This window comes from Vanellus vanellus (assembly GCF_965231255.1).
Source record: "Vanellus vanellus genome assembly, chromosome: 14".
Lineage (NCBI taxonomy): Eukaryota > Metazoa > Chordata > Aves > Charadriiformes > Charadriidae > Vanellus > Vanellus vanellus.
The window spans coordinates 17,870,033-17,886,083 of NC_138919.1; the positions used below are offsets into that span (position 1 = coordinate 17,870,033).

The following is a 16,051-nucleotide window of genomic DNA, read 5'->3' on the forward strand; positions in this document are numbered from 1 at the left end:
GCTGAAATATGGTTATTGTTTGGAGGATATAGCCCTTTTTATTTATGTAGCAAGCAGGGTGTGTATATTACAGTAACTCCTTTAGCTGCTGTACATCACGATGAAAAATCCCGACGCTTGCTCGCTACAAAAACACACAGTTCTGTGAAGGAAACAGGAACTTGGTTTAAGTCATTCAAACCATCCACGTTGCATGGTTAGCAAACCTATGGTTTCATCATGTGACTTTAAAGTTCAAATTATCCTCTGCAGTGAGATATTTTAGAACAGAAAAGTAGTGTTTGTCCCAGCCATTTCTTGGTATGTGAGGCCATCCAGTGGATTTCTTTTTTTCCTGTTCATGAAGTAATCCTCCGTGTATTGGCCAGCCTTTGCCGTTACGTTTTTTTTTCTCGTGCGCTGTTTTAAGTGCTCGAGGTCTAGAAAAGAAAAAGCCCGCTGAGTAAATACCGAGCCAGGCCCCTTGCTTAACAAGACAAAAACTCAACACAAAAGTAGCGCCTGTCAAAAATGTTATGATCCCTTCTTAAAAATAGGGTGTATTTCTGTTTTTCCTATGGGTCCCGACTCTTGGAACACTCCCACTATTGTATACATGCAATAAATTATCTTTCCAGATGCTCTGCAATGACCGTGAGGTGTTAAAAGACAGGATTTTGAGCCTGTAGTGTGTTTTGGGTCAGGTTCAGCATCAGTTGTCCTAGTGACTGTTTCATGGTGTTCTTAAAACCGCAGATTTAAATGAGCAAGAAAGGGTTGGCTCAGGGTGTTTCTAGTGCATGCAGCCTCGCTGTCTGGAATGCGTTGGTAGCGTCATGCTTTCTCATACCAGCGTGTGGTAGTCTTTTAATAATCTGCAGTGTCTTTCATAGGTTGAGAAGATAATTTGTGACCAGTGTTTGATCAGTGCTGTCGGTTTCCATGGCACCTTGCTTCTTGCACTTTATTGAAAAACATGTGGGAAAAGTCAAAAGTCGTCAAAGAAATGAAATGAGACAAACATGTACGAATCTGGATTTCAGAATTGGAGTTGTGGGTTACCTGGAGAAAGTGTTTCAGCACTAGGTCTACGTTTCCACCTGAAGGTTAGCGCTACTGCTCCAAAGCACTGCTGCCTTGAAACTAGAGATGCGTTCGGAGGGTGTAGGGATGTTGCAGTGCCCCGGAGACATTTCTGCTCTGGGGTTGAGTGCTCCTGTTCTTTGTGCGGTAGCTGTGCTCTTCTACAGCTCTGCAGTAGGTCAGTGGCTCTGTGAAATGTGGTTTCCAATGACCTTACACGTGTTATTCAGAATACTCCAACTCCCATACTGGCTTCGGTTTTGATCAACTTACGGGATCATACAGGAAGGCTGGAGAGGGACTCTTTACAAGGGCGTGTAGTGATAGGACGAAGGGGAATGGGTTCAAACTGGAAGAGGGGAGATTTAGATGAGATATCAGGAAGAAATGTTTCCCTGTGGGGGCGGTGAGCCCCTGGCGCAGGGTGCCCCGAGGAGCTGTGGCTGCCCCATCCCTGGAGGTGTTCAAGGCCCGGTTGGACGGGGCTGGGGGCAACCTGGGCTGGGGGGAGGTGGCCCTGCCCAGGGCAGGGGGTGGCACTGGGGGGGCTTCAAGGTCCCTTCCAACCCAAACCATTCTGTGATCTTAGCATAGTAGTTTGTTGGACCGGGTAGATAGTTCCTTTCATTTACAGTAGTTTCTCCAAACTATTACTGAAAAACTTGGATAAAGCTGGCTGTGTAGGGTAGGTGTTTTGTATATAGCATTTGCCTTTGAGGTGTACCTGAATCGAGGTTTATTTTGTTGGTATTAATTTCTCACAGTTAATAAGGGTAAAATAAAAATATGCATTGTAATCGTGTGCAAGTCAGGTGTTTCCCCCCCCTCCCCCCGTTGATTTTCCATGAAAGATGCAAGTTTGAGGTGTCACCTCATTGTTCCGAGGACTCGGGGCTGTGCAGAGAGCACGTTCAACTACATAAGCATGGTCGAATGATTGTTTTGAAATTGCAGGAATATTTCAGAAAGTCCGTGGTCCTCGGCTGGGAGATGCTAACTTGACTTTTTAGCTTGGAGAATGGGTGGTGTGTGCAGAGGAGGCAGTGCCCCGCAGCTATGGCACGGGTTTGCTGGAGTTCCCACTGAAACGGTCTGAAGAGGCCCGCGATGGAGAAGCACGGTTTTGCTGGGGACAGGGGGGAGGACGGTTATTTCTTGGCTGAGGGCCACCAGCAAACACCTGGGTGGGTCTGGTACTTCTGTTGAAGTTGTGTCGGGTGGACGCACACAAGGATATCTGGCTGTGCCCTTTGTGATTATTAGTAAAATGAAGGCAAATTAATGGCTGCACCAAAAGTTTAAGGAATATTCAAACCGCTCTTATAAAGGTTTAAATTATTCGGAGTTAATTAGCAATCAGTGAGCAAGGAGTAACTGAAGTGAAGATAAGCCCTGCCGCGGCAGCGTTAAGTCTGCGTTTCCTGTTATTCGGTAACTGCTTTTCTGACAATGCAAGGTGTTGTAAAGCAGCGCTGCGAGGCAGCTTAGCCTCTAATGAGAAAAATTATATAAATAGAACCAGAAAAGCAAAAAGAGGAAAGCTCTTTCTTATGCCTCCCATCTTTAAGAAGAAAAAAAAAAGATCTAAGAGAAAGCTCCTGTCCTCAAAATTGTGTTCGCATTTACAAACATTATTTCATACTTTGACTGAAACCTGTATTAAGCCTCATTATTCAGTTGTATTTAGAGGGCAAGAACATTTATCAGACTTGGAGTCGGGACAAGTAGGTCATTACAATTTCAGAACGTGTACATAGATTCAGAGGATCAGGTCAGAAAGTACCCCAGCTTTACAGGTGGAGAAACTTGGCTACTGAGAAATGTATTCTTCCAAGTTGATGGAATAAATTGAACGCCAGGGGAGAAGCAGGGGTTAGAAAATCAAGGTTTCCCAACTCCGTGTTTTATTCTGTTTAGACCATGCTGATTCCCATCTTGATAGCTGCGATTCTGCCTCGTCTGTGGAAACGGACAAAGCGCAGTCTGAGGTGTCTTTAACAGCTCCATGGTGCGGTTTTGGCAGCAGATCCCCGTGCTGTTATTGTCACGGTTAATGCATTACTAGAAGAAAAGCAAGATATTGCTGCTGTGTGACCAGCTGTGTCTTTCCTTAAACAATAAAACAGTTCATTCAATTTGCTTAAATGATCGCAGAGTGCAAGTCATATGAGAACAGTGGCAAACAGATTCATGTTTAGGCATATAAACTTTTCATAAAGTGGCAAAAAATGCTGGTTAAGTGACTGTGTTTGGGATTTTACTATTTAAGAATTTTACTATTATTTTTATTAGTAATCTATTGATTTATGATCTCTGTGATTAGTATGTATTAGTATAGATGATCTCAGTGGGAAAGGTAATGTATGATAATGGCGTTTTGGACAGGGCAGAGGCAGGAAAGGTAGAAGTTGCAAGAGTTAAATAATTGTGAGATGATGTGACAATATTTAAGGATTGGCTGATAACACATGTAATTGTGCCAGCCACCTACAGTGTGCTGTGGTGGGCAAAACTCTTGTTTATTTTTTTAACACATCCTATTGTTCTTATGGCAAAATAAATATATCCAGTACTGAGTGACAGATGTTATTATAAAGAAAACAGATGTGAGGTACTCTTTTTTTGACCAAACCCAATAATTTCTCTTAATCGACCTGTGTTACTGATGTGTTTAGCAGAGTACAGATCCCTGACACTGGGTTTAAGGTGAAGTGAGGTCTCTTTCTCTCATATACACATGTGCCAGGTGAGAGAAACTCCTCTGTCTTCTCTAACAAACACCATTCAGTGCTTCTGGCTTGTCAGATGCTGAAACCATGGAGATTTCAGTCTTTTTATTCTCTGGCTTAATGCAGATCCATCCACTAAAGTATTATGGCCTTTGGCACTGGAGCTGGTGAGGGGTCTGGAGAACACATCTCATGAGGAGCGGCTGAGGGCCCTGGGGGTGTTCAGCCTGGAGAAGAGGAGCCTGAGGGGAGACCTTCTCGCTCTCTACAGCTCTCTGAAAGGAGGGGGTAGCGAGAGGGGGCGGTCTCTGCTCCCAAGGAACAGGTGATGGGACAAGAGAGAATGGCCTCAAGTTGTGCCAGGGGAGGTTTAATTTGGATATTAGGGAAAAGTTCTTCCCCAAAAGGGTTGTCAAGCACTGGAAGAGGCTGCCCAGGGCAGTGGTAGAGTCGCCATCCCTGGAGGTGTTTAAAAGACAGGCAGCCATGGTGCTGAGGGACATGGGTTAGTGGTGGGTTTGGCAATGTCAGGCTGATGGTTGGACTTGATGATCTTAAAGGTCCCTTCCAACCTGGATGATTCTATGCTTACGGAGATGGTGATTCTGCCTTGCTCACCTTCCTTACAAAGGAAGCAATGCTCTGATGAGCAGTAGGACTCTCGGTTCCTTGGTGCCGCAGCGAATGGCCGCCGTCATCAGGGCCCGAGCCCAGCGCCTGTGGTACCTCCCAGTCAGTCGGAGAGTGGCTAACGGTTATCCTTAGGGAGATAATCCTAATCCTGAGTGAGAAGCCTCAAGTCTGGTTTTAGACTATGCTGTTGTCTTCTGCTCATGATTACCATATCTTCTCTTGCCTTTTGCTGTAGTGCTCTTAAGAAAACTGTCCCTCTGTAGTATGATAGGATTGTTTCGGAATATTAAATGGCTGTTATCGCCCGTTCCCCTGTGTTTTATGATGAAAAGCAATTGCTATGTTACTGGAATTGTGACATAATCTACAATTTTTTTTTCAAAGATATTTTTCATAAACTACCACGTATTTCCATCTTAATTTTTCCTCTAGTGTTGTTATGTAACAAAAAAAACCCCAAACAACCCAACTGGAGCGTGGGATATTAGCCATGGAGTTAACCCAAAGATTGCCTCAATTCTCTATTCAACGACTGAGCTGACGTATTGGAAGCTTTTCTTGGCATTTTAGCGCCTTAAGGCTACTTGTATTAAGGCAATAACTCAAGATTCCTGGAAAAGAACCCCCTTAATTTCTGAGAAGAACATCTATGCTAAGGCTTTTGTCATACTGATGCACAGTTGCCAGTCACTCTGTAAAATTGTTCTTGTGTGTTCTTGCTTCTAATTTTATGTATGTTTAGTCTTTTTTTACTTGACAGCAAACAAATTTGTGTCTTTGATTAAAAGACCATGGAGCATGAGGCCTTTGACATCAAAAAGAAGAGGAAAAAAAAAAAGGAAGCAGAGAAGTTGTACACATACCCAAGAATTGCTAGTTGAAGGAAAATAAGGGATTTTTGCTTATGGATGAATTTTAGTATAAAAAGCTTGCATGTCTCTATTGTATTATAGTCGCTGCATGTTTGGGTTTGGGAGGTTGTTTTCAGTGTGGTTTGTTTTTTTTTTTTTTCTGAGATGGAATTGAGATGCTTATGTTGATTTATAAAGTGCATGGAACTATGTGAATTTGTAAAATTTGATGATCTTATTGGCTTTCCTTGGAACCCTCTGCTTGGATAGGGTTAAAAAAGCACAAGTTGGAGATGTGGATACATAAACAGTGGTATTAATAATTACCTATGCCTCAGAGGCTGGTCGTAAATCAGCATTTCTTCCTTCTATTCTGGAACAGCCATGCTCTGTGCTGTGTGATTGCTGCCTTCACATCTCAGGGTTGCTTGCCCATGATTCACTATTAGTGATTTTATATTGGCTCATTTGGGCACTGTTTGTAATGTAAGTTGTTTTATAAACAGTATTTTATTATTATTACTATACAGTAATGTTTCTATCAATCACAAAATAAATTCCTCAGTATGGGTAGATCATCTATGTAACTCAGCTGCGAGAGCTCCAAAATTGCCCTCATTTCCAAATAATACTCTACTTCTATTAAAGGGTGGGAAAAAAAGCTTTTTCTAATGGCAAGTTTTATAAAAGAGCTGGTCTCTGCATAGCACTGCAGGTGCTCGAATGATTATTTAATTGCACATAAGCTGACCTGAAAAATTTCAGAAACTTCTGTATTAAGTATGAGATCTATTTCATTGTGAACTAGTGAAACCGTAACTTAATTAGAAAGAATTACAATGCTCTGGAGCTGAATGGGAATGGCACTCCCTTTGATCTTTGAGCATCTTGTCAACCGCAATGACTAGTACCAGATGTTTCATAAAACAATACAAGAAGAAACACATGCTTTTTTTTATAAATATTTCTTTCTTGTGAATAATCAGACCTAATAGCCTGTTTAAATATCCTTCTGTTAGGTTCAAAACCAAAATTAACCATTGATGAGATTTCTTTCCTTCAACAGTGTTTGCTTTTACCTGCCTCATCCTCACCGCAGCATTGTTGTAGAAATTACGGTTAATTTTTTCCTTTCTTCTTACAAATACTTGCAGCAATACCCTTACTGCTTGCAGACAGGACCAGCTAGCACAAACCTGTGTTTTACCAGAAACCGGGACTGATTTTTATTTTTTCTTTTCTAACTATTAGCATAAATCCTTTAATTAGTTTGACTGATCTTACAGCTTTGGGGAACTGCGAGAGTATTCTGCTAGTGACCACCAGATGGGGTTTCTAAAACAGCTTTGGTGACCTACTACCAGAATTACTTTCAACACGATCTTTTAAAGGTTTTAGAGATGAGTTAAGAAACAGTTGTGGAAATTCTGCCAGCTTCAAGATAAATTTTAGCTTAAATTTGCAAATGTTCTTGCTAAAATTAGGCTTTTCAATTCGTTTTTTAATTGGTAATGCATAGGGTAACATACAGGTGATGAGCAGAACTTCCTATCAATATCAGTGAGATTTGTGATAAAACTACTTTAATTTTGGAGATTAATTTTGTGTTCTTGAAGGCTAACTTTATCCAGAGTTGAGCACTCTCTCTGCATTTTTATAGCAGAACCATTCCCACTGTTGGGCAGTACACGTGCTGGTACAGTTCCTGCTACACTTCCAGATGTCTCTAAGTGTAAATCTGTTTCTCTTTTCTTATTAGTCCGCTCTCCAGGTCTCTGAGTTGGGAGTATTTATGCGGCTGCTTATTTATCTTTTCATTTAATGCATCACCAAGTAGTTTTACACTAGGTAAAATGGATTCTCTTTCTGGTTATAATTTAGTTTGTTTTAAAGAACTTTTGGTAGGAAGTATTTTTTTAAGTATATTTGTGTATTTAATTCAACAATACTCTGATAAGAATCTGGTGTTTTAAAAATCTCTTACTGTCAGGATTTGTAATAATACAAGAACTTTGTCTGCTGTAGACTGTGAATAATTTTGACCATTCTTGTGAATGTAATTAAAAAGTGCCAGTTCTTTTAGAAGGAAGGAATATAAGGGAATCACAGGGACTTCCAAGGTAAGGGACTTCGTGGGAAGAAAGTGGAATGACAAAGTAGGTAAGAAGTCCTCTTCTCTGCTGATGGGAGAAGAATGTATTCAGCATAGGTCAAAGTGTTTTGATATATAGTGGAAAGCTCAAGGAAATACATCAGAGGAAACATTTCACACTTCAGATATGTTGCTGCAGCAGCCGGCACAGCTGGGTCTGTCGGTTTAGATGGCTTTCACACCCAAAAAGTGTTGCATGAGATAGGGAATCACAGAATCACAGAATTATCAGAGTTGGAAGGGACCTCTAGAGACCATCCAGCCCCACTCCCCTGCTAAAGCAGGATTGCCCAGAGCACATCACTCAGGACTGCATCCAGGCGGGTCTTGAAAATCTCCGGGGAAGGGGACTCCACAACCTCCCTGGGCAGCCTGTGCCGGTGCTCTGTCACCCTCACCGTAAAGAAGTGTTTCCGTGTATACACGGAAGACATACACGAGGTTTCACTTACCGAGAAACTGCAAAAATTAATCTTAAGAGCATATGTTTCGGATTCATCAGTGCATTGAGCACTTTACAGCTGCAGAAGCTTTGGCAGAAGCCGGTGCTTCCCCAGGTCCCCGGCTCACCGCAGGCGCCAGAGCATCACTCGGCTGGGCTCTGCCCTGCTCGGCTCTCCCCAGCCCTGCGCCGCCGCGGGAGAGCTCTCGAGAAGGGCTCCAGCCCGAGCGCTGCACTGCCTTCATTGCTAATGAGCAACGGTGAAGAGCGGTTTAGCTACATACTTCTCCATAGCACAAAAACCAATTTACTTGACTCTTGGTTAAAAAAAAACAAAAACAAGGTGTTACTTCCCTTTGAGGTTTCTGGTGGTGGTGTCATGGTTTCTTGGCAACCTTGGGGCCTGTTTTCCGATTATATGAGTTAAATGCATATTTTCTGCAACTGCTGCAAAATGTGGTCGTCGTCGGTGAAATCTCTTTGTGTTGACGGAAGAGGGCAGATTCCGATGCCGCGTCGGGCTGGTTCGTACTGCTGCAAAGCTCTTGGCTTGGTTGTACCTCATCAGCTCTTTTTACTTGCATTTATGTAGTAATTCACCCTTTGCAAACCCGTAGGCTTGTTAGCTTGCTGCTTATTAACTAGCAGTTGAGATCCTTCAAGGCTATGGCGTATAAAAGTTTTACTATTCCCGATGAGAAGCATAGTCTTTTTATATATGATGGTTATGTCCTAAAGCTCTGAGGAACGAAGCATCAGAATATCACTACTCTGTTTAGAGATGCTGGTTCTCCAGTTAGAGTAACGGAAAATACTCTTTAAACCATTATATGGAGGCAAGGGCATCTTGTCAGCTAGTAGGCTTTGACTAAATGATAAAATATTGCAACTTCCATTTTCACTGTTGACATTTTAATTTAATTCTCGGTGATACTTAACACTCAGAAGTGCCTTGGACTAAGTTTGGTTTTTTTTTTTTTCTTCGTGGAATTCATCCATAACCATTTTAAATAGAGTTTGCTTTTGCTTGCTATCTTCCTACACTTTACAGAAACTTTAAAGGGAACAAATTACTAATTTTGAAAGTATAGCCAGGAAAATATTTTCATATATGTGGGGGTACACTAAGTCATCCATAGCGAGTGGTGATCTGGTCATATGCAGTGGTTACTGCAATAAATGTATTATCAGGTATGTTATATTCTTAAAGCTATGTTTTCTTCGGGATGCCAAAGGTATGGGTTATTATATGATGTTGTTCTGGGAACCAAGAGAAGTTCTGCAGGGAGCTGATTTCGGAGATCTCATTTGTGGCAGCACAAAGGAGAGGAAGTGAGAGGGACGCGGTGGCTGTAGGCATCCATCACCACCTTGGATTTCTGCGGTGCCGTGTCTCTCTCTCCTGTTAGTTGCAGGATTCTTTATGCTGAAATGAGTTGGGGGTGCGCGAGTGCCTTTTTGCTTTCATTCCCAGCTAACTTCATGCTGATGAATGATGAGAATTTAATGATGTCAAAATGATGGCCTGGAAATGATGGTCTGATCATTTAACATGTCTGATTTAATGTCCAAGTCACACAGTTTGTTATGTTATGATTCAGTGAAGCAGTTTAACCCTGTCTACAATAGGTTTTTATCAAGAACGAAAAAAAAATCACACATCACACATCTTACTGACCAGATACACTTTATTGAGAATTTACGAGTCAATAGTTCCTTTGTGAAGCTTTGCAGCAACTCCATTTCTATAGTATTTTGACATAATATTGAAGGCCATATCTCTTTTGAGTTAGTAGAACCAGAAATTTCCTAGGGGTGGATCACTTTCCTTCATTAACTGAAATTATGTCTTCAGAGATCAACTCAATTTGATTCTCAAATGAAAACTTTTGAAGCGGGGACCTCTCTACTGGGTTAGTCAACGAGGACCTGTCTTGAGCTCGCTATGTTAATAATTTAAGCAGGAGCAAAGAGCAACGTTTTTGTTAGTTCATTGATTTGACTTAATTGGCCGTTCAGCAAGAGGGCTATAAGCCATAGATCAACTCAAATATTAATTTAATTTTGTGAGAAAATAACACTGTTAATAATGGCACTTAATTAGCGCTTACTTTCTAGTATACAGTATATACATACAGAAGCTTACAGTACATTTGACTGTTCCGAGGTTTACATTTAAATGATACACTTGGAGAAATAATTTAATAAATTCTTTGCAAATTCTTTTTACATCAGCAGGCTGATTTTTATCTTGCATATATACAGTATTTTATTCATAGTTATTTAAATGTGAAATAGATAAGCCCCTATTTACAGTCATCGGAAGCCTTCAGGTATGTGAAATGGAAAGGCCCCATTCTTGAGAACTTTGTATATTAAAGGTTTGTCCAGATTTATGATAACATGTATTTCCTTAAGTATTTTACTGCACTTGCTCATCCACTTTTTAAAAAAAAAAAATAAATAATGCAAAGTTCTCACTCTTGGGATCCTGTTCTTTAAGAGATACCGCGTGAGGGTGCTGCAATTAAGTTCAGAATTTCCTTAAGAGAACAGCAGTGAGGCAGCCCTGTGGCACAGTTTCTTTGAGGCAACTATATATCAAATTAACTCTTAAAAGTTGAGCAGATATCAGTCTTATTCATGAAATTATGAAAGTTCTTTGTCTCTGTGATTGCCATCTCATTTAGTATATTATCGAGAATACACACAAACATACTTAACTCTGCTGCAATAAAAGAGATTAGGGGAAAAAAATCTAAATTGAGGGTAAATTATATAAAACCTTCTTTGTTCTCCATCTCTTAAATAGCAGCTTCTATTTTACTACAGAAATCCAGTTGTAATGTCAAATCATTGAATAAGATCCAGGTCATTGTAAAGGAGTCAGTCTAATGATGTAACCGTGAGGGGTGAACAGCACCGAGTGTACAAGACCAAGCTCGGATGGAAACAGAGGAGCAAAAGGAAAATTAATTAAGTAGCACAGAGAACTGAAAAAGACAAGAGAAAAAGAGAAATGATAAAAGAGCCATGATCTGAAACCGGGAATTTAACACGGAGAGAAAGGAACCGAAATAAACGCGACAGTCCTGTTAGAGGCAGAAAGTAAGAGCCCTTAGGAGAAGGGGGAAACAGAGGTACGGATGCAACGTGGAAGTTTAAATTGCACTTAATGCTGCCACACCGTCCTGGCAGCGTCCCAGGTCTGGAAGCCTCTATTCACACCAGATAAGCCAGTTCCTGCCTGCTGGAATTTTTCCTGCATAATGGGATGGGATTTCTTTAACAGATTATACATGAGAGATTTAACGCGGTGCGTTAGGAAACCTGATTTGCCTCAGATGGGAAGAAGAGGAGCCTATTTGGTTGACAGTTGTAGAGAAAGCTTCTGTGTGGAAGTCAGCTTGGATGCTCAGGATGTGTAGAAATTCATAGAAAACCTCTCAAGTTAAGGGGAAAAAACCCACCCACCCAACCCAATGGTGTACCAAAGCAGCCAGTATCGTGTCAGCATAGAGCAGTATAAATCCGTGTGTGAATCAGCCACAAGGGTAAAGAAAGGCATCATTCCTTAACGTGGTTTTCATCAACAGGCTAAAACTATGAAGTAAATTGATGGAGTCGTGCTGGATGGTTTTCGGGTGGAGAAAAGGCCATAGAAATAGATGATTTACTGTATAGGTCTTAATGGTTAAAAGAAATTCAATAAAATATGAGAAGCTGTTAAAAAAGTAAAGATTAATGGAGAGTCTTCCACCAGGATGTTGGTAACGTAGAGGCGCTTGTATATGAAGAAGATAAGCGAAGATGGCTCTGAGATGAAATTACTTGAATAACGATGAAGAGAAGGGAAAAGATCCAAAACGGCAGTTCCTCACCTGCTGCCCACTTACAACTTAAGTATGTCCCTATGCTGACAAATTAGGAGCAGTTCTCATATGAGTGTGCTGTAAGCGATGAATAAGGTTCAATTCTGGTTTTGCTCCATGTTTTTTCTATACCAGAGGCTTGGAAAGGCACGTTTTTTTTTAATAAAATGGTGGAATTTGAGATGTGCTGTGACAGGTAAAGCAACGAACCGATTGTGCCGTGTTGCGGGGTGAGTGACACAGATGTCTGGTGCCCCCGAAGCCGCGGGAGAGCGTCAGTCCAGCGGCTACCCCTCGGTCATGACTAACGCAACAGCAGCCAGGACAAGGGGTTCTGGGGTCGGTGTTTCGCAGTTTGCTGTTATGGGTAACACTTAATTTGCTTCCTGCAGCATGTTTGTGTTTCTTATGTATTTCATATACTCAATAAAATGCGGCAATCTGGACTGGATTTCTTCATCGCCACTGTGAAACAACCGTACCTTTATTGTGTACTCATGAATGACATTGGGAGACACTCCATTTCGGAGAGGTCAGCAAAAAGCTGATGCTGACTGGGATTCCTATACGTTATTCCCATTTTAAGATCTTGTATGTATTGAAGGATTTTGTACGGTTTCCAAATCTCCAGTGATGCCCTAGATTAGAGAGACTTCACTTTATTTGTTGCAAACATATCTCTTGAAAATACAAAATGTTAATCACAAACATATTTATTTTTAAGATAATTACTCTTGTTACATGAACATATGTGGACCATAACACTTAGCCAGACATTCTTTACTAGTTAAATTTTGATTTAACTTTGTAAACCACTGTGTCCTTCATTTTAATATGCGGAACAAACATCTCTCAGTTCCCTTAGAATTAGTTAATAAATATTTCTGAATTCTTGAAATGTTTTAGAATGCAAACAAAGCACTGGAAAAATAAAACACATTTTTGTTAATTGTTATATCTAGAAAAGAAAATCAATTTACCATAAACATTAAAACTTAGGTTAGTTTGTGCGAGAAAATAATTTCGGAAAATGGTAAATTAGGCTTCTTTGAGAGGGAATTCAGTGATGGAGAAAGAAATTAAATAATTTAATTTATAATTAACATCTACTACTCGGACGTGTATAATTGGATAATATGATCTCTAGTAAAGATCATCTATATCGTCTTCATTGAAAAATACTATTTACTTCATCAAGGATAGCACTGTTACTTCTTTGTACAGAAAATAAGGTAATACCTTTTTCTATACAAGATACAAGGTGCTGTGTCTTCAGCCAAGACTTCAATAAATGCTTAGTGATTTCTGCAGACAGAACTATTAGAATGATGAAGACAGAGTTTAGGCTTTAAAACCAATTCAGTGCACTGAAAGTATTCGATGTCACAGGTCTTAGAGCACGTAGGTCAGAGTCTCAGGAGATTTCAGCAAACAACTATTGGAAAATTAAGACTGTTTCATTTAACTGCAGTGGAAAGCTCTGGAAGGAGCCTCTTGGTCGGGACTCGCAGTAATGCCTCCGAGTGCCGACGCAGCAGTACCCAGCGCTCCCAGCTCTGGTAGGCGAAGTGCTGCAGGGACAGAGCACCAGAGGGGGTTCCATACCTACGTCATCACTTGCTGTACTACTGTGCGTTCGTGAGAACACCCTTGATTCCCACAGTGGATCTTTTTAAGCAAACGTCGTAATTTGTTGGGAAAGTTTTTGTTGATGTATCTGTAGAGCAGAGGCATTACAAAGCTGCTTGAGAAAGCCAAGAATTTTGACAAAATCTTGGTAAAATGCAATATTCGACTGTAATTTTCATCTGCAATTCGTCCTTGTGCGTTAGTAAATGTGCTTACCAAGAGAATCACGTAATAGGGTGTCCATAACGTGAACTGCGTACAGACCGTGGCGATCAAAAGCCTGTGCACCGACGGATCTAATCGTCCAGTGTCTTGATCCAGTGGTGTAGCCTCTTTGCGTATTCGCAAGATCAATATAAGTGCATACAGTACAGCGACAGCCGGTACGACGTACCCAATAAAGACCATAATGGCATCTGCTGCTTCTTTGTTCTGCATCTTGGAACATTCAATTATTTTCGTGGAGACGTGATTGCAGACGTAGAACAGGAGAGATGAAAAACTCGTAAGCATGGCACCGCCCCATATGAATCCACAAACGTGTTTGGTGTTGTAGACACTTGACATGTAAGTTCTAGGTAGAGCACGTTCAATGTAGTAGTCCAGACTGAGTAACGTAGTAGAGTACATGGAAACCAAAGACGAGACGTTGAATAAAATAAGTAAAGTAATATAAACTTCGTTGTTAGAATTCCAGATGGCCCATTTTGTGTTGGCGAGACCTAGAAGGTACATCGGTGCCAGAGCGTTGATGATGAGACCAGCAATGGCAATGTTGACAAAGTAAACATCTGGCATAGTCATAGTAGCTTTGTTATAGAGATTAACTAGGACCAGCAAGCCGTTGTAACACAGGCCGACCGGGAAGCATAGAATGAGGTAGAGCAGGGAAAAGACGGAAAGCACGAGGTGGAAGTCATGGCAGAGATGCTGCTCCTCGCTGTTCTCCGTGCTGTTGTTTAAGGTTTCACAGCTCCACATAGTGATTTTAGCTTTTGTATCTCCTCTGCTGGTTACCAGCTGTTCTGTAGAGACAGAAATAGTGAAAGTATTGTTGAAATATTGTAAGTGAAATGCAATGCAGTATGAAGAAAACATTTTAAAGATAGACATTAGACGCTTCACAGAACCGATCAGTTTGTCAGTGACAAATGCCTTTTGATCTTCTTAGTCTAGAAGAAAGTCATCTGTGATTCGAAATTTCATGAGTCTAGTAAACGTTCTGAAGTTTTAATGTAAATGAAATTAGTGGCAAATGAGTTGATACAGGACGCAACAGAAGTAAATCATGAACTTATATCTTTAAGTACTGATGTAATATACATGAAAATTCGTATGAATTTTTTTAAAAGTACTAAATGGTACCTTTTATATAGCTAATAATATACGAGGGTAGTTGCTGAAGAATTGAAGGCTGTAAGCTGGAGCACAAATCGTAGTAATAAGATGAAAAATAGAGGTCTCTAAGGCATTAGAGAAGCTCTGCCTTGAGAAGATAGTTTCTTAGGGGGCACATCTGAGGCAGTACGGTGGCTGTACACTGGATCCCTGATAAAACTGACAAAGACTAGAGGAAGCTGGGAAATGAGGTGAAGGGTATTTTTTTTTTTATAGGTCAGTTTGTATTCAGACTTCCAACCTATAACCATTTAGTTCTGAAAAAACAATGGACCTCTGTAGTCTAGGGAACCTAATATCAGGGCAGCCTGACTTTCCAAAAAGGCAAGAATTAGCTATCATTTCCTCTCAAAATAGCTTGAATTCTTTAAAAGGTACGCTAGTATCAGTACTCGTTGTCCAGCTATCTTTGCTTTATCGTCAGTAAGGAGAGAACATTTTAACCGAAAGCAGTCAACTTCAAAGCAGCCATGAAAACTCTCTCTCCAACATGCAGAAATAAGCACTAATCTCTAAAGTACACCTCAGAACATCGGCGGCCTAACGAGCACGGTCGTTATTCCTGCCAGCCCAGTGCCCGGCCAGCGCAGACTTTAGGCAGCGGGTGATTTCCCACGGCGCGTGCGCGCTGACACCGGGAGATTCAGCCTGGTTTTGTGGGCGTCCCTGCTAGCACGTATAGGAAAGCGTCCGTACACATGCCGGCATTCCTTCCAGAGAGGGAACAGGGTTTAATCCACCCCACAATAAACATTGTGCAATTGAAATGAATGCTACCAGGCAACCTGCTGGACTCCGTGAACCGTATGGCTAAATTATACGGTGCGGGGTTTGTAAGCGTATGGAGGGACATGGTTGCACCTCTCCAGCGCTGATCCTTTGGCCCTTCACCCACAGTACAGAGCTTCTTCCAGAATCGTGTCAACTTCCATTTTTTATTTCCCATTGCAGTTGTTTTGTGTGCCAGATAACAGGCTAAAAATACAGGGATTTTAATCAGGGCAAATGAATTTTTATTCCGCTGTCACACGGTGGATTTCCTCAGATGAGTGACTGCTGGGGCAGTCGCACGAGATGCAGGTCTGCCCTTTGCAAAGCTTGCTTTCCCCTTTGGGGAAAAAGTTTACTATTTTGTTTTCTCAAATCGCTTCTTTAGCTGTAGTATTGCACATGCAGAAAGTATGGTATCTTTATGGTATCTTTCAATCTTCATACTATTTTTGAGCACTGAAAACAACCTGATTTATTCTCAGGAAGCATCTGGTGTTTAAAGTTTTCAAGAA

The 16,051-nt window shown here is 41.1% G+C and overlaps 2 protein-coding genes across 4 annotated transcripts in view; one reads left to right on the forward strand and one right to left on the reverse strand.

Annotated features, from left to right (window-relative positions):
• The window catches only part of CHLSN (cholesin), a 152,323-nt gene that overhangs the window by 34,766 nt on the left and 101,506 nt on the right, over positions 1–16,051 (forward strand). The window lies entirely within an intron of this gene.
• The window catches only part of GPR146 (G protein-coupled receptor 146), a 55,070-nt gene continuing 51,455 nt past the window's right edge, over positions 12,437–16,051 (reverse strand). Inside the window, exon 3 of the mRNA XM_082490386.1 lies at positions 12,437–14,395. Within this exon, the coding sequence (XP_082346512.1) occupies positions 13,347–14,351 (1,005 nt within the window). The 5' untranslated portion in view covers positions 14,352–14,395 and the 3' untranslated portion in view covers positions 12,437–13,346. The remainder of the gene's footprint in view (positions 14,396–16,051) is intronic.